Consider the following 25,904-nt stretch of genomic DNA (forward strand, 5'->3'; position numbering starts at 1 on the left):
AAATAACTGTTTACAAAGACTCTACTACTTCTTTGGGCGATTCTTTTCCATGCAAATGGCAACTCTATTTCTGTGCTTCATGTAAACATTGCATTAAAAGATCATGCGTTGTGACAAGAGATTTTGTCAAACGGTTTCCGGTTTGCGGAAAATATTGGTTAGTAATATTATTAATTAATTCACAGTAAATGTTGTCCCTGGCAACAGAGACCAAATATCTACCTGGTTATTGCTATTTACATGGCTCGCATCGATCATTTATTTTTTTATTAACATTTTAAATTTTTTCTGTTTTCTTGAGTAGAACTCTCTCTCTCTCTCTCTCTTTCTTTGATCCAGGCATTGATACTAATCTTAATATTTATTCGGTATTTCCTGTATTTGCTACACATACACACGAACTTGTATGACTGACGAGTGTTATATTTAAAGATGCCGATTTGTATAGATCAAGAATATAGCCGTATAAATAACAAACAAATTACTGGCCACTTGTCCTATGATGTGTACCGTACTTATACAATGTGGCATTTCCTAAAGGTGTCTGGCCACATGTCAAAACGCACTTGTTTATGCGAATTGTAATCCAAAGCAAAGTTTTATGAGCAAATGCAGATGCTTACTTTGGCAGGTTATTAATCGCTTATTCGTCGTTTATTCAATATGGGTATACACCTATGAAACTATTTGTAATCTTTCAAAGTTATCATCTTTTTGACGTTTACCACAATTTGTGTTTAAAACCAATTATGGCTGTGGGTGTTTTCTACCGACACATTTTTTTTTATGAAGTTTCAGTAAAGTTCTGAAATTTCCTTACTATTCTTTCGATCCCCTCTTCGTCCGGTTTGTTGTCGTTACAAACATATCGAATAAACGGCAACTACTGTAGAGTCTGTGTAAAAATTTGCAAACACTTCTGTTTGCTATTTGCTTATCCAATACACATTTCGTTTCGTTTTGTTTTGTTTATTTTATTCATTTTCCATTTTACCCGAGTTTGGTTTTTCATTGGAAAATGTGTAAAATGAGAAAACCGTACCACACACATACCGAGCGTTTTGAGAAAAGCAATAATAACAACGACGGCATAACGAGCAAATTCGAATAGAAAACAAGAAACACACGACCGCGTTATGTTGGAAACAAATGTGTGTCATGGCACGTCATTTGGCACAACAAGTTGTCAAATATTGAAAAATGCTTTGAGTAAACATTAAACAAATAGAGAATAGCATTCCTTCTCCGCTGTCAATTGCCTTGCAATATCAATATCTATTCTAAACGCTGCTGCAGAATAGAAACAGGGTGGGATAGGATTGAAATGTATGGCATAAAGGTTTTTAGGCTTTGCTCCTGAACTCGCAATGTGTTAAACTAATAAAAATATTTATTGATGTTTACATTAAACATGTTTTAATAAAATTCGTAATTTATTTGATATGATTCTATATACAGTTAGTAAAATGGATAACTAAAATGACAAGTACGAGAGCGAATGGGAATAAGGTGTGGCAAGTTTCTCGACTTAATATTAAAAAAAAAATATATTAAAATGTTCCAAAAATAGATGGGATGCCGTAAGTGTAAACATGCTTTAATATTTTGAGCTTGCTTGACACTGTTTACTAAAAGCCGTTTTGCTTATCAACGAGATAATACAGGTAGACGCATCCACACAGCTGTTGGGACAGTGAACTGTCAAACCAATTTTGGAATTGACAATTTTGAATGAAAAATGATTCAAATTTGTGAAAATATTTGAAAACGCACATTTTTAGAAACCTCCAATTGACGCCGTATAAGAAAACATCCAAAAACCTATTTGTATTTGAAGAAACATTTTAAAATTTTTGACATATCAATGTTCCCAAGCATGGATGCATCTACCATGAACGACTCTCAACTCTCTTAACAATCGATAAATGGTAAAATAATAAGGAAAATATAATTGTAATTTTTCTTTAAATCATCTAATTTGATAACACGATTTGAAGTAGTGCTATTATAGGCCTGCAAAACTGTAATTAATGTAACTCTATTCTGGGACATGTTCAAATCTATTAACTTGACCATTTTAAAACTTCTCACTGGAAACTTCTAGCCATACCCGAACTTCTCGACACAAATGAGAGCTAATATATCATGGTCAATGTAAAAGGCCCCCCTCCAAGCTAGCTGACTACGAAAATAAATGTTAAAATGCATTATTGTGATTTAAATCACAGAAAAAAAAGATAAACCAATACCCAACAAAGTGTAAACAAATATTGACATTTAATTTGTTTTTTTAATTGGCAGGAACACCTTGTTATTACGCCATGATTAATATCTCGATTCTGAAGGACTGAAGAAAATACCGATCTCGTAGTGACTCTCCCTTTCACTAGCTTTGCCATCAAACTACGTTGTCTTCCGAAGAAGTAAAAAAGGAAATTCATTGAATTTGCCGCACGTCCTCATTATAGTTATAAGTCATACTGTTTTATAGTCTCTTACTGTGAACTAATCGGTGACATTGACTTTTTTTGTTTTGAAATACCTACGAAATGCTAAATTATTCATGTTTTCAATAGAATCGATTTTAATTCGGCACAATGAAAAGAATACAAATTGATTCCCATAAGCCTTTTAGATTATTTTCTGCTACAAAAACATAATTTGTGTTTCCACGAAAACCCACTGGCAAAGAGCATAGAAAATTATAGTTTTTCTCTCGCTAACCTCCACACAAAAGAGATATAATGTCACGTTTACATGAGACAGTAAAACAAGCAGTGTTGTCATTGAAAAATCTGTCAAAATAACAAAACACCTAAAATAAACGATGGATTAACAAAATCCAACACTTACTATCATCCATAATTATTTCGCATAGAAACCGGTACTTTTGTTTCAATTCGCTTGAATGCCATTAACATAAAACGTTAATAAATAATCACAAAGAAAACGAAATCAAATCACATTTGTATGAGACAAAGACGAAAAAAGAACGGCTAAACATTTAAAAAAAAAACAGATTTGAAACGAATGAATATCCGCCGCATCGACAAAATCAAAGTCTCAATAAATTATTGATATTCGAGGCGGAGAGTGCTAAATGCGTCAATAAAATCTAGATTTTTGGCCTGGTTGACTGGTTATTGGCGATTTTGGCCAACTATGATTTTACGAGGGTAAGTCAGGCTGGCTGGCAAATACACAAATCACCTTTGAATTCGAATTCAGCAACAATCGAAAAGGAAACAAAAAATAACACAAAACCAGATTCGGCAAAATATCTAACGTATGCAAAATAACATTGCCCCAAAAACAACAACAACAGAAAAAGAAAAACAACTAAATTTTGCCAAAAAAAAGAATAAAGCATAGAACAATAACAACAAAGTCTACTCAACTCAACCATGGTGGTTGTAACACAACGCTGCTTGAGTAAACAAGTTTAAACCACAAAAATTTGAATGAAACATTTTTTTAGTTTGGTTTGGTTTGGTTGATCAGCAAATTCTACAACTTTTCAGTGGGTCCAGTGTTGCCATAATTCCAGGAATAAAAAGCTGATGCTGTAAAGTAGGTCATCTAAATTTAATTGAGTTCTTTCATTTTGTAGGTTATTCCATCTACCGGTTATACTCTCTTGAAGAATTGGGGGTTGGCCTGCTTGGACAAATGCCAAATAGTATGTGGGGGAGACCACAAAATTCTTTTGGTTAACTCTTGCACATGTATGGGGTTCTAAAGGCTGGCTTACAAATCATGTTAGAGTCATATATAATGTGACTAATTCCGCATTTTTCTTAAGAATTTTGTAGCATACATTTAGGTGCTGATCACAACTTTTTTAAAAACTCCAAAGAAAAGCTTAAACAGCGAAATAAATTAATACATTTATGCTATAAACATAATATGTTGTGTAGTATATAGTTGAAAGCTCCAAAAAGTATGCTAGAAAATTATAAATATAAAATGGGAAAACGTCACTCAGTTTACATCATGGTAGAAGAATACAGATAGTCGCATCGACACAGCTGCTGGGACAATGAACTGTCAAACCAATTTTGGATTCGAGAATTTTGAATGATAAATTATTTAAATTTGTACAAATTGTTTAAAAATAAATATTATAACAACCTCCGATTGGCCTCGTATAAGAAACATATGAAAATCAATTTTTTTTAACAAAAAATTTTAGCAATTTTGACATATCCCAAACATTGTTACATCTACCTGTATTCTTCTACATATGACAGGCCTTAAGCAAAATATATGTGGGTATGAAAATTTGAACTTGAAGCGGTAACACTGTCGCCAACATTAATTTCGAGCATTGCGTTGACGTTAGTTTTGCACACTCGCTGCTCTCACACTCAGCCACATACCTATCCACCAACAACAACAACGACGACAGCAAGGCAAATCTCTTGCATTCAATACTTGTTATGTTGTCGATTACGTTTTCAACTCCACTCTCCACACTCAGCTCTTGAATGTTGTTTAGAAACTCACACTCGATTGTTGTTGTCGTTTTGTTGTTGTTTTTGTTATTTTTTGAAATACAAGATGTAGGAGAACAAACACAAGCAAACATTTGTCGGAGACAGAAATATTCGCCTTCCCAAGCGCAAAAAAAAAGATTCGCGTTTTCTTTTTCATTTCAAAGCCAAAGTAGAAGCCCAAAAAGTATTTGTTCCATATTTGTCGCCTTTGTGTTGTTGTTGCTTTTCTTTTTGCGTTGAGCAACAAAATTCAACGGCAATGCCAGAAGTCTATGAATGGTGGAATATCTGTGCCACTACCGTGGGGATCAAAGGTTTTTTGCCTTTTGTCAGGGAAAAGCTTCATCTAAGCGCGGGAGAGCAAGAAAATGTGGTAAATTTATTATTCTCTCTCCCCAAAGGCTTGAAAATTCAGTTTTCCTTCTAAATTCGATCCAAATAAAATCGACTTTCGATTTTTCTATCATCGTTTTTTTGGGATAATTTTAATATTCAAGCCTAAAAGTATGCAACAATTACCTATTTTGGTTTTCTAGCAAAATTCGAAAAGTAGATTTTTGCTCTGACTTCGTATTCATAGGGTCATGCCTCCTCCAGACTTTTGATTTTACGATCATCGTTTTTAAGGAGAATTTTGATATTCAAGCCCAAAAGTATGCAACAATTTATTTTGATTTTCTAGATAAAGTCGGAAAGTAGGCTATTTTTCCCTCACTTCGTATTCCTAAGGTCATGCCTCCTGTACCGCTAGTGTGCTGTGGGTGCCCGCTTTCGGACATATTCACTTGACCAATGCAAACTGCTTCGTTTGCAAGCCACTAGCTCTGTTCATACCCCGAACCATATGAAGGCGAAAATGCCGAAGTATTTAGTCGGGAACGCCACATAGAAGTATTGACCTCACTATTTTTTCTGAGACTTTCCCACAATATAACCATGTATTTTAATGATAGCATCCCGATGAAAGCTCATATAAAATGTCATATCACAGTTTTGCCCATCACTGTTATTTGGAATATTCCCAATGCTTTGTTGAGTAAAATAAGAGAAGGACAGAAGTTGTTTTAACGCCCGCGTTTTACTTTATTCAATCGTTTTCTATCCAAAGGATGCAAACTATAAAACAGGTAGAATTCTTGATGCTAGATTATCAGAGCATGAAAGAATAGCTCAAGAGACCTCATTGACCGGGACGTAGAAAAAGCCTTATGACACTTCCCACCAAACCTTACATGAGTTACAGAAAAATAACAGCACTCATTGTGCCTCTTAAAAAATATTTCATTTTTATTGCACTTTCAAGGTTTTTTTGTCGTCCCAGCTCCCATATTTCAAATAACCAAAGGTTTTTTTCAAATTCGTTATGTTCTCAATGCCATTTAGTATCAAATGTTATCCTTTAATTCCAGGAATTTTCTAATGATGTGAACAAAACGTATTCCATTACCTTGCCGGGGATGAGTACCCTACAATGGCAAGGTATGAATTGCCAAACGATTGGTAGCAGTATTTGAGTTTCTGTTTTCAATGTTTGGAGACTCGAAAAAAGGTCTGCTTTGACTTAATGCGGGGCAGAATCGAAAAATTCCTAAGAGAGAAACACAAGTCAAATGCCTATTAAAACCCCCAGAATATGACCCCATATCTGCCTTCGCAACGTAGAATTTGTTTTCAAACATTTGTAATTGACAAACGGAAAGACAGACAGCCCGGCCGACTGTGGGTACAATGTATTCGATGTGGATCGATGTCAGGATATTTACATTAGCTCACTTGGGCTGGCTCGCAACATATGCGCAAGTGAGTTTTAGCGATCGAGCGAGTGTTGCAATGATGATGTGTTCTTTTTGTTATTGTTTTTGTTGGGTTTTTTTGGCTGAGGCAACAGCAGCAACAACAACACCAGCCGCCGAAGCGAAAGAGTAAAGCGTAAGGCAGATGTTGTGAATTTAACCGAATTCGTAATCCGGATACTTACGTCAACGGGGGCTACATACACACCAACACCGGCAAGATACACATATGGATGTGTGTGTGTGTGTGTGTGTATGGGTGTGCATGCTGGTTGCCCTGTCTGTGTGCTGCCTTTATTAAACACACAAACAAAGGAGCGCATGCGCACATTTTTTTTTTTCACTGGCAAGGTAAGACCCAGAACCGAGAGTTGGTAACTAAACTAATGCGACCGAGTGTCGGACCGACCGAAAAAGGGATGAATGGTGGTGGTGTGGCCTGGCCTGTCTGCAGCAAATTTCGTCTGGCTCTTTGGGCTTCGTCTTAAGAAGGTACCTACTACCTACCTACGTACCTACCTATTTCGTTTTGTTTTGTTTGCGAAGATTTTCTGTGTCAAGCGTTAATTTTTCTAAATCAAATTAGATGGAGTTCGCTTCGTCCATTCTTTCTTCGGTTCGCCAAAGGAATGTTATTTGAAACGTTTACGGTACAGTTTGGAAGTGTGTGGCGGTAGATGTGAAAAATGAGAGAATTCGAAAAGTGTTACCAAGGTAATGGTTGTTTCTTCGTTCTTCCGCTCCTTCTCCACCGTTTCTCTGCTCAAGGGAAGGCAGGCAGGCAGGCAGGCAGACAGTTGTATTGGTTGGCATGTTGCCGCTGCCAGAGGAAGAAGCATTATTGTTAGATGAAATATTGGAAAGACAACCATACCCTGATCAGGGGAAGGGTGATATTCTTGGAACTGTATCTCCAAGAACATAAAATAATGATTTGGAATCACTTTTCAGAGATTTGCATTAAAGGGAGTAATTCTGGATTTCATCTGGAGAATTATTCCGGGCATTGAGCAATGCCGTTTAGGCACTTAAAGGAACTGGCAAACTATGATCACGGCCACAACGGGACAAACGTCATGAGAACGTAGAGCCGTGCAAGAGAAAGGGAGAAAGGTGTGTGAAGAAGGGATAATCGCCTAGAAAACACTGACTCTGTTCCACTTCTTGTTTCATGGTAAATCTACAATCGGGCAGAATATTGAAAATCCCACCGAGAGAGCTTTTATGCCCAAGAGGACAAGGCCTATTTAAGACCGGAAAAGAAGACTGCTTTTGAAAACAATTTGACAAGAAATTTTAGCAGAAAATTTGTGATCAGATTGTGTTACTGGACAACCTTATGGCTATTGATGCCAATAAGGAGTGAAGAGTTGAAACTTGATCGCCAATCTTTCAAAATCGACATATCTATCAGCCAAACAATATAACCTGCCAATCATGCTACTATTTTTTAAAGGAAAAATTAGAGTAGAAAAACTTGTGAGAAGAGTGCAATTGGGCGCCATTTCTATTCATTTGAAAATTTTATTTTTTTTTCATTTGAATTCTTGAATTTGCTGACAAGTTTTGCACGTTTTTTTGGATACAGGAGCGGTTTCTAAGCGAAAGTCCGGCCTCGGTTGAGAAATGTTGTAGTGGTTTAGATTCAGACTGAGAAGAGGGCGGAAGTATGGAATATAACTAAAAATATAGCTAAATTGACGTTAAAGCGCGGAGGACAATACCAAAGTATTTAAAGAGCATGGAATGAAACTTCAGTGTCTCTGTTGTGTGGCTCCAACTGTGAACGAATCTGTGGGCTGTTATGGGTAATGAGACAAGCAAGTCAGCAAAAACCTTTAAAACCTAGAAAGTCTGCTAATCACTGTGTTATGTATGTCCAATCTGATAGATACCTTTATTGTCCAAAGAGAAAGTGTAGTCTTCGCCCCCAGAGCAAGGGAAGATATAACATGTTGCAGACAAGAAATCAGCAAGGTTAGAGTTCCTAATTGCCACTGCGAAGGCTTGAAGAAAGCCCTATGCTTGCTTCATTAATCTGGCGATCTGGTAAAGAAGTTGTCACCTACAATCGCCGATATTTTGAGCACTGTCCTCCAGTCTATGTAAGTCCTAATTTTAATTGCACAAAAATCAACTTTCATTCATTGGAGTATCGGCGACAGGCAAGAAGAGTTTATGTCACTGTGTGGGAACAAAATATTTGTAAATGATGGAAAAATTGAGAATTTTTTTTCACATTCCTCTCAGAGAGAATCAATTCTTGGATGGAAAACGGAATTGGAAATTAAAAAAAAAAAGAAAATAGAAAATGCGATGGAAATGCATTAGAATTATAAGCCTAATAACTATTACAATTCAGTTTCGATTTTGGCCATAAAAGCACACATGTGGCAGGATCTGTTCACAGTTATTATCATTGGCCAGCATGATCATGATCAAGAAACGGGACGGCCGGCAGTGGCAATTGAAACAAGGTGTAGTCATTGTTTCGTTAAAAATTTTAGGCCTAAAAATCGAATGCGACAGATGCTCTTTTTTCTGGCTGGCCAACAATGAAACAGCAACACCAACAACAACAACAAAAGTAAATAAATAAATGTGTAATAAAAACACAGCAGCAACAACAGGAGCAAAGCCAACCAAAAATGAAAAGACCATCAATAAAAAAAAGACTTCTTAACAAGCAACCCCTGTTGCCTGTTTTTGTTTTATTTTTTTTTTTTTTGGTTCGAAAAGGCCAAGCCAAAGCAAGAAAGAGTTACAAATTATTTCCAAAAAGAAAGTTTTGTTGAAAACTATGGGTCGGTCGGTTGGTCGGTCAGTGTTAAGGTTGTTGCTGTCGTTGTTTTGTGGAACCCCAAGCCAGGCCAAATCCATATAAACGGAACGGAAAGGAAATGATAAAACTTGCAGGATAACAGAAAAGGAAAGGTGCCGGAGCGGAGGATGAGGAGAGAGGAGGAGAAGGAGAAGGAGAGAAGAAAGCATTTCTCATTTCACATTTCGCTGTAAAACAAATGTTCCTTTAATCAACAATAAATTACATTTATCCTTTTTTCGGTTTCCCCCTTTTTCATTTTCGTTTAGTGTTCCTGTTGTTGTTGTTGTTGCTCAACAGCATGACCGTAATATTGCTGCTGCTGCTGCTGTTGCTCGTTATTTGGAACAATGATGGTTGGTCCTTTGGATAAACCGCTCAAGTCGTTCTCTTTTCCAAAGGAACTCTCTGCTGCACCACCGCCCTTCTCCTACTCGCCAACCACACAGCAAACCGAACCGAACCTGAGTTACAAATTAGAACACTTGTACTATCTCTGGGCCAAGATCATCATTTGGCAACAGAACCGGCAGCATTCGCAAAATGGAAATGAAGCCACTTCTGCGTTTTGGTAGCTGTGAGGTTCTTGGCCGAAAATGTGCACGTCGAGCATTCACATTCGGCCGTTGAATGGATTGAGTCGACGAGCCGAACTAAGCGAACAGCCAAAACCAAGTCCATTGACCCGTCCCGTTTGTGATAATATTCTGTCTGGCCATCTCTCCCTCTCTCTGCCCTCTACCATCCTACAACATTTTATTCCGCCAGTCAGTTAGTCTGTGTGTCTGTCTGTCTGTCTGTGTGTACATTGTTGTATGAATGGTTTGTTGGCTGGTTGGTTGGTTGGTATGTTGCCGGTAAGTATGTCGATTTAACCTGGTTATGAAATAAACAACAATTGAATTGTTGCTTACACGCGGTTCTTTACCTCTAAAGTCCAATAAAAAATAAGCCACCGAATGAGACAGACAAACGGACAGACAGAATGCCAACTGGGCCAACGAAATGGCTAGTCAAAGCTTACAAATTAATGTCATTCGTAACGAAGCAACATCGCAAAACATGTGTTAGAATCAAGATGGGCATGTTTAAAGGGGGTTTAGAAGAGGGGAGGGGGGTAGGCTAGTTACGAACTGAATTGCCTAGGAATTGTTTAGATTAAAGAGCAATTTTCCTATTGGCTACGTTTTTAAACCTCCATTTCGAAAATTGCACTTTTAGGAAATGATCTGGAAGCCATCGCTTCCAGACGATGGCTTCGTGCGGGCCGATTTTATGATATCCTAAACCACTATGCGTATATAGTAGATCTACCGTAACAAAAAAATATGAACCTTGGATCAATGGATATGCCGAACCGAGTTTCACCAAAGGGAAAAATTTGATTGGACCTGAAAAAATATATCCAATTTTTTCTGATATTACATATATGGTGGACTTATTGTCCGCCGTAAAATCGGATGAAGTTGTATAACGAAGGTATATAAAAATCTGAACCGATCTCGATAAAATTTGGCAAAATTATGTTAGAGCTGCATCTAATGTTCGGTATCAAATATCATTGTTGTGGAGTGTATTTTACGCATGTGAGGGATGCTACAGACCCTCAGATGAAACATATATATGGGAGCTATAGCTATATCTGAAACGATTTTCACCAAATTTGAAGTAAATGCTTCTAGGCTCAATTCGGTGGGAAGTGCCACAATTCACATCATTTTGGCTGATATTAGCCATTTGGTGTCCAATTAACCCGAAATCAGACGAAGATATGTATGGGAGCTATATCCAAATCTGAACCGATCTTGATAAAATTTGGCAGAGGTATTTCTGGGCTGTATCTGATAACTGGAACCAAATATCATTCTTGTGGAGTATATATTACGCATGTGAGGAACTTGAAACCCCAAATCGGATGAAATATTTGTATGAGAGCTATAGCTATATTTTATCCGATTTTTTCCAAAGTAAAGTGAAGTACTTGTTTCTAGGATGAATTCTGTCGGATGTGCCAAGATTCAGGTCATTTGGACTGATATTAGCCATTTGGTGCTCAATAAACCTAATATCGAATAAAGGCATATATGGGAGCTATATCCAAAACTGAAGCGATCTTGATACAACTTGGCAGAGGTATTTCTAGGTTGTATCTGGTATCTGGTTCCAAATATTTTTTTTTGTGAAGTGCATATTACGCATGTGAAGGACTTAAACCCCCAAATCGGATGAAACATATGTATGACAGCTATAGCTATATTTTATCCGATTTTTACCAAATTTGAAGTACTTGTTTCTAGGATGAATTCTGTCGGATTTGCCAAAATTCAGGTCATTTGGACTGATATTAGCCATTTGGTGTGCAATTAACCCGAAATCGGACGAAGATATGTATGGGAGCTATATCTAAATTTTAACCGATTCTCACCAATTTCAATAGGGTTCGTCCTTGGGCCAAACAAATCTACTTTGGAAAATTTCATCTCAATCGGATAATAAAAGCGATCTGCATATTGTTCACAAAAATACATGGACAGACGGACTGACATGCATAAATCGGCTCAGAAAGTGATTCTATGAAAATCCTCAAAACCTTTATCTCGCTTTTTTCTCCATGTTACAAACAAATGCACAAAGAGATAATACCCTTACCAATAAATGGTGTAGGGTATAAATATCTGATCGATTTAAACTTTTGGCGCCATAATTGTATAGCCATTTGGATAGGCGGCTTTGTAGTTTGAGATAATCATTCAAGTTCCAATTCAATATTTTTTTAGAATATTTTTATAAATCTAGCATGGCTTAAATCCTGATTTAAGGAATTTTCTTTTTCAATTTCCCTTCCCCTTACATTTCTTTCCCTCTCTCTCTCCCACTTGCCGCAAGTAAACTTTCCCAATGTAAATTGTAATATTTCAATGGCAAATAATGTCATATTTGAAGGTCCACATTTCTGGAAATATCCTTAAAAATTAATAATTTCTTTGTGACTTTCAGCATAATCTTCCTTCCTTTTTTTGGTCTCTGTAAAGCCTCCATGTTTTTTGTTTCTTTCGCAAATAAAAGGAACTACTTCCTTCTACTACTTCCTCCCTTCCCTGCCACTCCTTTGAATGGCCTTTTCACATTTCTTTATCTTGTATCTACGTCTTGAATGGCTTTTGGGGAATTTGCCAGTGAGAATATCACTTTGACGAATGTTGCACGATTGTCATGTGCTACAAAGGATAAAATCCTTGGTGAAACAGCTCACACACGCACACATGCAGCTCATAATGTTATCTTGTCAAAACTCATTGCTAATCCTAAACATGATTTTTTTTTGCTTTGATTTTGGGCAAAACAATGCCTGTTTGCCTGGTTCGAGACAGGCAGTTAGCTTCCTTAAAGGGGTGTGATCTCTGCTCGCCATGGATGGTGGATGGCAGGAAAAGATGAATGCCCACGGTCATGCATCACATATTGGCGATAAGCATCTAAGAAATTTCTAAGCACCCAGGAAGATTAGATTATTTTTAGGGGAGGGAGTTGCCGTGTGAGAGAGGCCTCGCAGGAACACTTGGAGACACCGGAATACCCTGAAGCCAGGGAAACTAGTTTGTGTTTCTCCCCTTCCTTCCTTCCTTCTTTGCTTTAATTACAAATTTTCCGATTTTTTTGAGTTCGATGTTGTGTTGTTTGGCAAACATGAATGCGACACATGCTGCATGCACCGGCAGCCTCACTTGGTGTCAGTGTGTGTGTGCCACATCGTTAGCAACTAATTTGTGCCAGGATCACATGCTCTCACACACTCACACACACCAGCAAAGAAAAGGACTTTATGAATATTCAGTGGCTTCGTGCGGCTCCCAAACGACATAATGTATCAATTGCTTCACGTGCTTCCTGAGATTTCCGTGAAATTTTCCATGGTGTGTGCGTGTGTGTGTCTGTGTGTGAGTGTGTTCGGGGTTCCTTAGAATTGCCAAAAACTAAATGGAAACAATGAGACCACCAAAACTCAATGACGAACAAATAACAGCCCTTCTCGCATCTTGTCCTTTTCGTGTTTGGTTTTTGTTCCTCCTCAAAGGCTTGTTAGCTTGATGGGGAGGCAGGCGGGCTGCAGGGAAATATGGGGTTTCCACAGCGCCGAAAACCTTTAACCTTTCCATTAGATTTTTATCTCCGTTCCTCCGGTGAGGCTGTGCTGTGTGACTCGTTAGGGTTTACCAAAATGAGATTCAATATCTGGCGATTTGCTTTCCGCAACAGCTTATCGCAGATATGCATCATATTTTTCCAAAAGGGTGTGTTAGCTACCTGAGAGGTTGAGAACAAGAAGCACGAAAGGAAGATGGGTAGGTAGGAGCCATGTGCGTTCGTGTGTGTGTGTGTGTGTGTCATTTGGATCACATCGATTATGTAACATAAATTAGTTGCATTTGTTGTAGATTTCTTTTTGATTGACATTCCAATTGTCAGAGTTTGTTTTGTTATTGTTGCCGTTGCTTAATTTCGGTATTTTAATGTCGCCGATCAACCTTTTCTGTGTCGCTCTGGATACGATTTGGTTGACAGCACGAAAGGCCGAGTGATCCTTCAAAGAATAGACGGCTGGATGGATGGATGCATGTTTGGACTTGTATAATTTTGACATTGTTTATGGGTTTTTGATGAGGTGCTAATAGGCATAATTTGAGGGTTAACACAACTAAATTAAAAATGCATTTGCACTGCAGCCACTTCTCAATTTGTGCAGCCCTGTTTGCAGGTCCACCATTCCAGCCGTGTCGTCTGTCAGTTTAGTCGGTTGTGACAGATTGTTTGTCATTTTTTTTTCGGGGGGGAATTCAGAGTTTAAAGGAAGAACATTTTAAGGCGACTCTGGAGGTAGGGGGTGTTGATTTTGATCCCCATTTTCCATCTTTCCAACAGATAACCGCCCAAATAGTTGGTTAAAGATCGTGAATATTGTACAAAGTTGTTGCTTGATATTAAGGTCTTTCAAGGTATTTGAATTTCAATGGCATCCTTTATTTTTCTGATGCAATTTTCAGTAATTTTTTGAAAAGACAATTCGAAGGACCATTTTTTGGTTTTGATGGGGGTTTTTAAGATCAATCGATCGATTCAGGATAAGATTTTAGGAATTAGGAAATAACTGGCAAATTAATGGGTAATATTTTTAAAAAACCGTCAGCTTCTGTGGGATCTTCAGGATTTTTAAGAAACAAATATTTAAAGGCTTTAAGGATTTTTTTTTTTAAATTTAGCTTTTTTTCCCATTAACCCATTTTTTTAGCATTTTTAGGACATATTTTCGAAAGGATTGACTGATCAATAGTTGCAGATTTTCACGAACAAGGCAACTTGAGGATTGCCATAATATTAACCTAACCTCAAAAAATGTATTAACTCTGGAATCTCCTGTGAAATTTCTCAAAAACTTCTTTTAGAGGTTGTGGGAGACATGAAGAGATATTTGCCCCCTAAGTACCTCTCCGCACAGGAAATTAGCAAACATCATTTATTGCACTCCGCAGGATGCAGTGCCAGCAAAATTTGGATTCTTGAGAAACTCAGTCCAACTCTCCATGCCATGGTAGCTTCTTTGGGTGGCTTTTTTGTGCCATCGAGAAGGGGTGAATCTTTAATGAGCCTCAAAATGAAACAAAGGAATGAAAACAAGGACAACAACACGAAAAAGAAACACATTTTAACAACGTTTTCATATTCTAAGCAAACAATGACAACAGCAACAACAACAAAGATGAAGCAAAAAAACAAAAATTGCTGTTTACAACACTCGAAATTTGTTGCTATTGTTGTTGTTATGCCTTTATCTCAAATTCCTTGACTAGCACACAAAAAAGGACATGGTTTTTTATGATGCTGCCACTGCTGCTGTTCCTGACGAATTTGACGGTCAAAGCAAAAAATGAAATGATTAGGACGTGCGAAAGTGATTTCATTTGCATGTGAATACAACGACAACAACAACAACAAGGATACAGGCTGAAATGTTGCTTCTTCCTACTAATGGAGTTCGCGGTTGGCTGTTGGAGGGGGTGGCGGGGGGGCTCTTAAAGCGCACCGAAATCTGGAACAAGCAACAACTGAAAAGTGTATCCGCTGTGTGTGGACCTTGCAGAATACTTTTTTTTTTTTGGCTAAACATTTCATGACAGCCACCACACCACCGCCTGCCTGCCTGCCTAAGAGCTTGTCGAAGAGACACTTTACGTTCGGCAATTCCCCGAAAAGGCGTAAGGCGTGATAAGTACCAGCTGAATGGTTGATGGCTTTAATTGACCCCATTAAAGCATAAAACCCAAATTTCGAAATTCTCTCTCCACCAAAAAATATTGAGTAATAACTTAAAAGAAAAACGCTTCAATGAACTTAAGTTTAGAACGGAAATAAAGGAGGATAGACTAAAAGGAAGTGATACAAAAACAACTAAAAGATAGCCAGAACGGACAACTAAAAGCACTACAAAAGCTACTAGATTTTCAGCTCAAAGCACATCAGCCGATCAACTAGGACCACTAGATGGGTGTATGGCGCCAAGTCCGTCTGGTTTTCGGAAACATTTTAACTAGAATTTTAGAAAAGGGAAATGTCAATTCAAGTACCTTGAGGTGCCAGCACCTTCCATTTGCTGTCGATCTAACGGCGGATCGAAAATTTGCTCGCGATCCTCTTTCGATAATTCCAAGTCGGCAAACTGATCCAATTCGGAAGCCATTTTTTCTGTTTGGTTTTTGTTTCTGTGTTTTTTCTTTGTTCTCGAGAGGATACTTTCAATTTGTAGGATGGTGGGGGCTGGCTTTAATCCTTGCTTTTTGGAATGCTTTTCAAACAAAAAACGCCGTTGCTTTTAATTTTGTTCTTTTGCCAATTTCAAGAAATTTCAATTTTGAATTCTTTGTCGAACGACTGGCTTTAAATTTTCAGATTTCTTTTGTTTTTTTTTTAATTTTGTTTATATGCCAACCTACAACGAAAAGAAAATAACAAAAATGAGAAAATAATAAATTAAATGGAGAAAACATAATAAACAATACAAAAAAAAAAAATACAAACAATACAAAATAAAAATAAAGTGTAAAATAAAAAAAAATAATAACAATTGAAAACGTATATATATATTTTTTTGAATACCTAGATTCCAAGGGAAAATTCGTGTATCGTATGGAAAGCAATTCTTAAGTGCGATTCCCTAACCAGTTAACGACAGTGATTGACGAGATTGAAGTAGTCGCTAAGACCAATCTATAGGTAACAATATCCTCACTACTTGAAGAGATGCCATCATTGAATATGGAAGGACAATATATTGAAACCATTTCCCAGCTACTTTGATGGGCTATCAGAATGGCATATGTTTTGAGGTCGTTAGATTAAGACATAGACGTGCAAAACTAACCAAAAATGTACTCTAGCGGCACTGGTTCTAGGCGTATTCTCTTTTCTACCTTTTTATCGGGGATTTTTGATGGTGAAGTCTCAGTTAATCTCGATTTAGTTCTGCACGTCATTGCATTAAAACAGAGGAGAGCGAGAGTACAGTAAAGAGAAAGTGTAATTTCCTCCGCTCTTTCACTTTCTTATCCCTGAACTCAGTTTAAATTTTCAAAATCTTTCTACTCTAGTTCTCAATAGCTCTCAAGAGAGCTGAATGAAGTTCAAAAACTTCAGAAGAAGAGTTAAATTGCTAGGAATGCCTTTTTTCAGAAGTTTAGTTTCTCTTAAGCAAAATTGTTTAAGTAGCGGCTCTCTTTCATAGGAAAGAGTGATATTCCAAACTTATAAAGACCTCTTCATCAACAAGACAACTGTTAAAACCGCATGCCACTATCTCCATCTCTCTCTCTTAAATAATATTTTGAACAAATTGGTTTTGATGCAATTTTCTCGGAGTGATGGGGATATGTACGCTTTCATGAATAAATCCAAGAATAGTACAAAAACGCAACATTTTAGTACAAGCAGTACACTTGTGAGGTAGGTAAGCTGAAATTGACCTTCGGGAACGAAAACCACTTTATTCGATTATTTTATGATCTCTGAATCGATTGAGGAAATTATCGTATTCTTTATAAAATAATTCTGTTGTTCTCTTGTGACCAGGATATCAGCGAGCGTTGAATGATATTCGTTCGCTTTCTACCAATTGATATTACTGTTAAAACATTAATAAATTAGTTTAAAACCTATAAATATCTAACAACATAAAAAGATCTACAAAGAGAACTTCATTCTAATTTCTTTAAGCATTTCTCTTTCATAATTTTGCCAATATCTAGCCTTATATCTCGAGAACTTTCACTCTCTCTATCTCACATTAACATTTCTCTCAAATGACTGGTTTTTTTCTTTTGGGGTTAAACAACGCCAAGTGTTTTCTGTTAACCGGCAATCAGTGTGGGACACCCTTCGGATAGATTGAATGACCTACCTAGATCTGTCACCAATTACAAATCCAAACTGACATGACGCCTTGGTTTCTCTTTCAGTCAATGAATGAAGTTCACAACTTCCGCAATCCAGCTCTCTCTCTATCTCTCCCTCTACACATTCCCAATGAGACTTTGAACTTATCTCCTTGGGCCTCCCCACTCTCAGTCCTCCCCCCCAACCCCCTTACATGAGGTGTAAACACAAACGTGGAGCATAGTAATGGAAAGCGACAACAACAAGAATAACACACATTTTGAGAGAATAGCAAAAAAACGTCTTTGGAATAGAAAGACGAAACAAAAGAGGAAGGCAAAGACGAAAGATAAAGAATACTCTTTGAAAAAAATGTGATATGTTGGCATTTGAAAAGACATACGAAAATGTGTGTGAAAACAGCACGAAAACAAACACACACACAAACATACACACACTCGCAAACACACAGACTCACGCTTAGCTAAACCAAAGTAAAGAATAAGGTGTATAGACAGACGATAGAATAATGAATACCTAAACAATAGAAAACACAAAAAATAATGTTGAAGCAGGAGAGGACGGACGAACGAGGAGGAGAGGGAGGAGGTGGCTATGGAGAGGAAGAAGAGGCCAAAAACAAGCAAGCGAATGAAGTCATTAAGAGCAGGAAAAGTAACGACGGACTGACGACCGACCCACTAAACATCTCACTGCCGGACTGGCCGGCTAGCACAGCCAGCTACTTGTAAACGCGGTGTGGAAAAAAAGAGTACCTTGCACCGAACCCAGCTCTCAATGTTTTTTCTTCTTTTTCTTTCGGAGAATATTTGAGCGAGTGACTGACGGACTGACAACAATCTATATGGCAATCATAATCAATGACAACAACAGCAGCAACAACAATATAAAAACAACCAACAGCTGGAGCCAGCGCAACACATTGTAGCAGTAACGACGAATCACAGAAAATTCGTCGTGAGAGCCATTACTAGGTTCTTCTTCTAGTCGAGATGTGCTTTGGCAATGTGGGACACCAAAAAAAAAAAAAAACACGAAACCCATACAGTGATGGTCAAAAGTGTTTGACAAATGAAATGAAAGCGAGAGAGTAGTGGAAAACGAACTTTTGGAACAATTCACAAGAGAAGCGCAAATCGAGTGTGGGCAGAGAGGTCCAACACCTTGGGTGCCAAAATAGGTACAACGAAATGATCTGAAGGGGAGCGCAAATAAAACGTTTTTTTGACTGGCTCAAGTCAACGGCTGGCTTCTTCGGAAAATAACAAAGGTGCGGTGGGACAAAATCGAATTATGTCAACCTAAAGAAGGAAGAAGCCAGTCATAAGCGTTGTATGTATTCTCACCTTTTGTTCAATTTCGGCCCATTACTTATATTTGTTAACCCTATGCTCCTTTGTTTTTTCTTTTATGAAGAAGCCAGCCGATCCGTTACTCCAGTCAAAAAGCTTAATTTTTCATAGAAATGGAATGTGAAAATGCAGTACCACTGAACAAAGTTTTTTGATCTCTCGAAATGTCGACTTTCAAATTTTTACTACAGACAAAAGTCGACTTCTAGACTTTTCAGCAAAGTCGGGTTGCGGCCTTGTTAATGTGGTAAATATATACTCCTAACAGATCCCAGAAGAATCTACAATTTTTGCAATGTTCCCCGATATCATAAAGGGAATATCTGTTCCAGAATCTACCAGCGTTAGGTACGTTACTACGATAACCGATTTTTTACTTTATGATCTCAAAAAAAGTTAGCAAAACTAGAAGTTTCTTGTGTTTTATATGCTTTGTTTCAGAACCTACAAGAATCTACTAGTTTTGTAATTTTTTTTCGATATCATGTAGGGAAAACCAGTTATCATAGTAAAGACGTTTACATTATTGCAGTCCTGGAACAGACCTAATATAACAAATGTTTTCTAATCAAACTAAAAGTACGTTTATATATATGAGGGTTAACCTGCTGGATTTGGATTTAAATTGTCATATCCATTACTTTTACTTCAAATAAATCCTCTCAAAGTAGGTTAACCCTACAAAAAGTTCTAACGTAAACATGGCATAATGGTATGTTCCAGAACTGCAAGAGGGTAAAAGTTTTTACTACGATAACCGATTTTCCCATTATGATATCGAAGAAAATTGCCAAAATAATATATTCTTACAGGTACTGGAACAATCTGCCATATTTCGTAAACCTAATGGATTTAAACGGCCAATTTTATTGCATATACATTCAAAAAAAAAAATCCTTGTAATGGAGATTAACCCGAAAAAAGTTTCTATGTAAACCTGATACAAGTAACAAATATTTGGAATAAAATAAAAAAATAAAAATATTGAAGATTTCCGTTTAATAAACGAATGAAGGTCCATAGATCTTCTCCAAATAATGTAGCCTCTGCGATTTTTCATTAGATAGGTTCTCTACAGGACGAAATTGCAGAACTAAAGATGAGGATACATGAAAAGCTTGGCATCATGGCTAGACATTTTAATGTCAAATTATGAGTGGAAACGATGCCAGGACTCGAGTGCAGCATCACTTTACGATGTGTCGCAAAATATGCCATGGGAAGACAACAATCTGCTTATGTACTCACACGTTAATGTGGTCCGATATTGGTCATTTTAAGGCATTTTTGGTACATTTTATACGGAAAATTTTACAAAAATTTTCCATTTTTGTCCCCTGCAATGGTTTCAGTACCCATTTCAGGTATAAAATGTGTGTGCCAATAAAAGAGAATCTGATTATAGTACTCCTTCGAGGGAATTGACGCCGGTTTTCGTTTATTTAAATATTATTATCAGTTAAAACTGAATTTCCCATATGTTTCCACGCTCAGACTAAGTACAAATAGAGAATCATTAGTTGGTCGGATACAATAGCATTTATTAACTGAATAGGGGATATTGCATAGAAAGTGTGAAGGGGGGGAGGAGATTGCGACCACCAAATTCCAATACAGCGAGGAGATTTACTATTCCCTCTTGTCACCGGCCTTTGACAACCCTTGGCTTTAGGCAAGTGCGACTTTGCGGGTGAGAGAGGTAAGAAAAATAGATTTACCCCTCTTTCCCACAACCTGTAGCACCTAAATTGACTGACAATTGCAGCAATCAAAATTACCCAGTGTTAACTTGGAAATGACAATTTTAAAGTTTTCCCTGGAGGACTTTAAAACAGCATCGTGCATCAACCTCTTTTACAATGTTCCATACTTTTGTCGCTGGCTGTAATCTAGCACGACAACAACCACAACAACAACGAGTAAATAGAGTACACAAATAACAAAAAAAAATATATGTAAAAAAAAGAAAACAACAGCAACAAATAGAAGAGAAACAAAACAAAGGAACAACAATAACAATTTATATATTAGACAACAACAACAACAACAACAACAAATAGTAAAAAAAGAAGTACAAAAACAAAGAATACATACATTTGTGTGTTCAAATAGCAACACAACACCAACTGCGGGAGAGAACGAAAGATACCAACGAATTTGTAGGTTCGTGTGTCTGTGTGTGTGTTGGTTTTTTTTTTATAAAAAATTATGTTTTTTTCTTATTTAACTCTGTGTTGGTAGTAGGTAGAGGTACCTCTATTTATTATATTTTAGTTAATTCTTTTTTGTTATGTTTCTTTAATTAATTCTTAAAATTGTATTTTTGTTGTTGGTTGGTCGGTACGAGTATTTGGAATCCGAAACAAGACAGACACTGCGACACTAAAGTGAAAATTTAGTTTTATTTTGGGTCAAATTTTGTAATTTTTTTTGGTGATAGTTTTAATTTTTTTTGTTATGTTATGTTTTGTTAATAATTCCACATAATGTTGGTACGAACTGTTCTTTTTTGGCTGCGTTCGATTAGAAAGGAGCGGATTTTTCGTTTTTTTTTTCAAAATACTTGGCTGAAGTGTTTCGTTTTGTGAGAAGTAATGATGTCAGCTTTTTTGGTTGCTCAACATTTTTTTTTAAAAAACTTAAAAAATTATTTGAATTTTTTCAAAGATATTTTCGGACGTATCTTTACACTTGACAACTTGGCAATTTTTCACAGAATTGGAAATTAATTTTGCTGTGTTTTTTGTTGTTGTTTTGTTTAGATGACACAATAGTTGCAGAATTTTGTTAAACAAAAAACAAAAATAAATAATTAAATTTTCCCGTTGTTTTATTTTTTTCTTTAACAAATTTTGGCGGCTTTTCTTGGGTTGCGGCGCGATTCGAGTGTTGTCACGTCGAGCTGAGAATGATAATGACGACGATGATGATGTTGCTGATGATGAGAAGACGAAAACAGAATGATTTCCAACACCGAACAGGCTGTGGCGCTGAATGGAAGTAGGTTGAATTGGTTTTGGTTCGGATGGATAGCCGTTAGCCGTTTGCACACTCAGCAGATGATGATGAATGAACACAACAGAAAAGGTGTTAAACAGAGAACAGAAAAACAAAAACGAAACGAAACAAATTCTTTGGTTGCTCACGGTTAGGAACGTATTTGAACACTGAGGTAGGAGAGTTACCAAAAGTTTGAAGGCAGCAGAACGAGCACCACCAGCAAGCAAACGTAATGTGAATCCAACACAGTCACACACTCCACACACACGGATACACGGCGCGCACACACACACACATCCAAGCAACCGAAACTAAACCAACACAAACGAACCTCAATTTGGCTGTTGATGCCGGCAAGCAACATTAGTGAGGCGACGAACGCATTTCCCTCACAGATACACGGATAGATGGAGATGGCAACAACCAGCCAGTCAGTCAGCCAGCCAGCAGAGACACCAGAAGAAATTACACTCGGCAGCAGTGTTGGCAATGTTGACACAAGGTAAGAACATGGATATATGGGCCATTTACAACAACAGCAACAACAAAAACAAAACAGCAACACTGTTCACACAAAAGCTTCGTCGTCGTCGTCGCCGGCGTTGTATGTTTGGCATGTCTGTGTGTTTGAGGAAACTATCCAACCATCCAACAAATTGCCAAAAATCGCTCCAAATAGCAACAAACATATGGCAGCGGACACCAAAACAAACACCATGGCAGGCAAACCAAACATGCGGTGTTCGCTCCAAAGCTTCCAACTCTCTCTCTCGCTGGCACTCCTCTCCCTCTCTCTCTCCCCCCTTTGAGTAGTGTTGCTGAAAAGTTTTGATACAACAATAAAAAAGAATTCCATCAAACATTTGTTTTTTGTGTTGGATGTGAAATGTTGCACTGCAAATGTGTGAGTATGGATCACACGCAGGCACAAACACACACACCACCACCATCACTACCGAAAGATATTGCCAAAATTTTATGTTTTTCCTCCTCTACACTGGCAACACTAACGACATCTACACTGGGGCTAAGCCCCTCTTTCCACCTACCACCTATCGGCATGGCTTCATTGTCGTTTATCACTCATTCGCTCTTTCTCTCTGGCCCACTGTCACTGTGTATGGCCCAGCATTTGTCTGTGTTTCATGTGAAAGTGAGTGAGAGTGGAGAGCTAGAGAGAGAGAGCGTGTGTGCGTTCTCGCCGGCTGTGAGTGTGTGGCGGCCTTTTCTTGTAGTTCTGTGACTTTGGATTGATTACTCATTCCTAATTAAATTTATATGTATAATTAATTGTTTGTTATGGACACTCTTTTAGTTTTTTTGGGGAGGTCTATGATCTATAAATTGCCATGAAAAAGCCAAATACATTCCTCCCTACCTTCCTCCATAAAAATGGATTTATTTTGTTTAGCTTGGTAGCTGTCTCTTAGGAAAAAAATAACAAAGAATTTATAAATTAATAAAATATTTTAATATTGACAACTTTCTCCTGAAAATTTCTTTTCAGAATTAGAAAACATTGTGGATAGGTAGTAATGAAATCAATTCTATAAAATTCAAAGAAAAACATTTTTTTAATGAAGATACACAGTTCTCAAAATTTGCAAATGGGATTTTTTCTTTTATTATATATTTTCTATAAAAAAAATAAATAAAAAAAAATTGGAAATTAAAACAAAAAATAGCAAATATTGATGTATCCCGTAAGATTTTTTTTTTTGAAATTTGAAAATTTATCAAGCTATTTTTAAATAAGTTTAATAGGTTCTGTTCACGATGTGAATAATTGAAAAAATATTTTATATTATAAAAATATATTATAATTACGGTTAGTTTTTGTAATCCCATACGCTTTGTTTAAAAATAGACTTGGAAGTTCTCATTCCTGATTTTTGTTTTTAAGGAAGTTAAATTACGAAAATTTCAGAACTAATTAATTGTTTCCTATTTTATAATGTTTTAAGGCCATAATGGGGCATATAAACAATACATTAGGCCAAAATATTCAGCTACTGATACCTTTGTGACCTCAATATTTAATATTTAATCATTTCATTCCTTTGTGAAAGCAATATTTAATCACAATTGATTTAATTTTTACATAATTTAATATTTTTTTTTATTTTTGTGTATTATTCAGATAGTACAAGTTCATATATTCAGTCAAGGTATTTTAAGGCCAGCCCTGAACTGCTGAGTTTCAATAAGGCCGGGGCTCGCTTTACTATGTTAAGGGCGGATTCTGAGTTTTAAAGATTTTGCGGCTCATTATTTGTTTAATAAGGTTCACTCTTTAAGGTTGATGTTCACATACCCACCTAGGTATAGGAATAACAATTATCCGGATTCGCCTGTATCTGCAAATGTAGTGCGTTGAGTTACACTCAAAGATCCTTGAGCTCAAACCCAAAACGAATCTTGCGAATTCAATAGAATTGGAAACAAAGCTCACACAACTACAACCGCGGAACACATACCAGTACAGCGGATGAAGGTTAACATTGACGTTGCCAAAATTTCTGTTGCAGAGCTGCCAGCGTAAGCTATAACAACAACGACAGCATTTCGTTTGCGTTGCATGTTGGATATGCAGTCAGCGCCAACAAGTGCAGAAGGAACCCTCGCTCTCTCTCTCTCTCTCTGACTCTCTTTTTAGGAAAGGAATTCACAACCATTAACTACAAAAAAAACAAAAAATTGAAAGTGTCAAAGGGCAGTGGGGAGTGAGAACGCGAGAGGGTGTAACAAGCAGCGAAGGAATATTCAAAATAAATACAAGAAGAAAGCTACAAGCCAAGAATTGGTCTTACTGTCTGCAAATCGAAATGTTAATCGATACACTTGTGTAAAGTGTCTCCGAGCATGATGGATGTTCGAAGCTGTGTTCCTGTGTATCGTAGTATGTATGTATTTGCATCCCATTCTAAGACCTATTTCAATACAACAAAAACAACAAAGAACCAACAAAATGAGGAGAAGAAACGAACACAACACAACAGCGTTTGAATAAACGCACAAAAAGGAAGTAGCTTTTGCAAAAGGACGTGCCCAAAACAATAGAAGACTACCAACCAGCCAGCCAGCCAGCAATGGACAAGAGAATACCTAACAGGCAACCAAGCAAGCAGTTTAGAGCAAATAAATGCCAATACAAAACCCAAAAAACCGTTTAGCTTGAGGGCTTTCTAAAATCAAAAAAAAAAAAAATAAAAAAAAACTTAGGACAAAGCCGAGAGAATAACCAGGAGCCAACAACAGCCGCAGAAACCAGAGATAGCTGACAAGGCATTTGAATAAAACACATCATCTCCATCGCCAACAGTGCCAACGGTAGCAGCATCGACAAGAATTTTGGTTTATTTTATGGTGGCTCTCTGTCTTCTTTTTTCCCGGGCATTATTTTTTCCTTTCTTGGGTTTCGTGTTTTTTGTTGCTTCTTCTTTTTTTTTGCGGAATCTTAAGCAAATATTTAGCTGTATCCTTCATACACATGCAAAAATCCTTGCTCTTGGCCTTGATTTTTAGGATACATCAGCGGCGGCAGCGGCAGAACAACGTCACAACACTCACACACACACACGCACGCTCAAATGGCAAAATATTCCCGAAAAAGGAAATAAGGACACAATCTGAAGTATGTGCTTGAGAGCATGTTTAATTATTTCTTCTTGTTCTGTTTTGTTTAGTTTTAAGCTGTTGTTGTTGTTGTTGTTCGGGAATTTCTAGAGACCACAAAGCGTAGATTGTAATATGGGGGCGTTCGATGTTCAATTGAGGCATTCTTTGTTTTTGGTTTTGAAAGATGTACCTATAAGATATAAGATACATTGATCCATAGACCAATTTTCGGGTGGGATCAGAAATGCAGGGTGGATAATTTTAAAAGCCTATTTCAAATTAAACACCTTGTCCGAAAATGTCAAAGCCAATGAGACACTACGAAGATGTGTGGCGTGGAAATGGTAGTCCTGATGAGTTAAACTGCCAATAAACTGGCAAA

The 25,904-nt window shown here is 37.2% G+C and overlaps 1 protein-coding gene across 3 annotated transcripts in view; it reads right to left on the reverse strand.

The window, feature by feature from the left end:
• The window catches only part of LOC101887774 (insulin-like growth factor 2 mRNA-binding protein 1), a 59,718-nt gene that overhangs the window by 13,584 nt on the left and 20,230 nt on the right, over positions 1-25,904 (reverse strand). The window contains exons 1-2 of one of the 3 annotated variants that reach the window (XM_005177280.4): positions 20,999-22,063; positions 15,731-16,092 (exon numbers count right to left, since the gene is read on the reverse strand). In XM_005177280.4, the coding sequence (XP_005177337.2) occupies positions 15,731-15,843 (113 nt within the window). In that variant the 5' untranslated portion in view covers positions 15,844-16,092; positions 20,999-22,063. Of the gene's footprint in view, positions 1-15,730; positions 16,093-20,998; positions 22,064-25,904 lie in introns of those variants that run through there. The other 2 variants (XM_005177281.4, XM_059122299.1) reach the window with 2 other exon arrangements.

The sequence above is a fragment of the Musca domestica genome, unplaced genomic scaffold (genome assembly GCF_030504385.1).
Source record: "Musca domestica strain aabys unplaced genomic scaffold, Musca_domestica.polishedcontigs.V.1.1 20, whole genome shotgun sequence".
Classification (NCBI taxonomy): Eukaryota; Metazoa; Arthropoda; class Insecta; order Diptera; family Muscidae; genus Musca; species Musca domestica.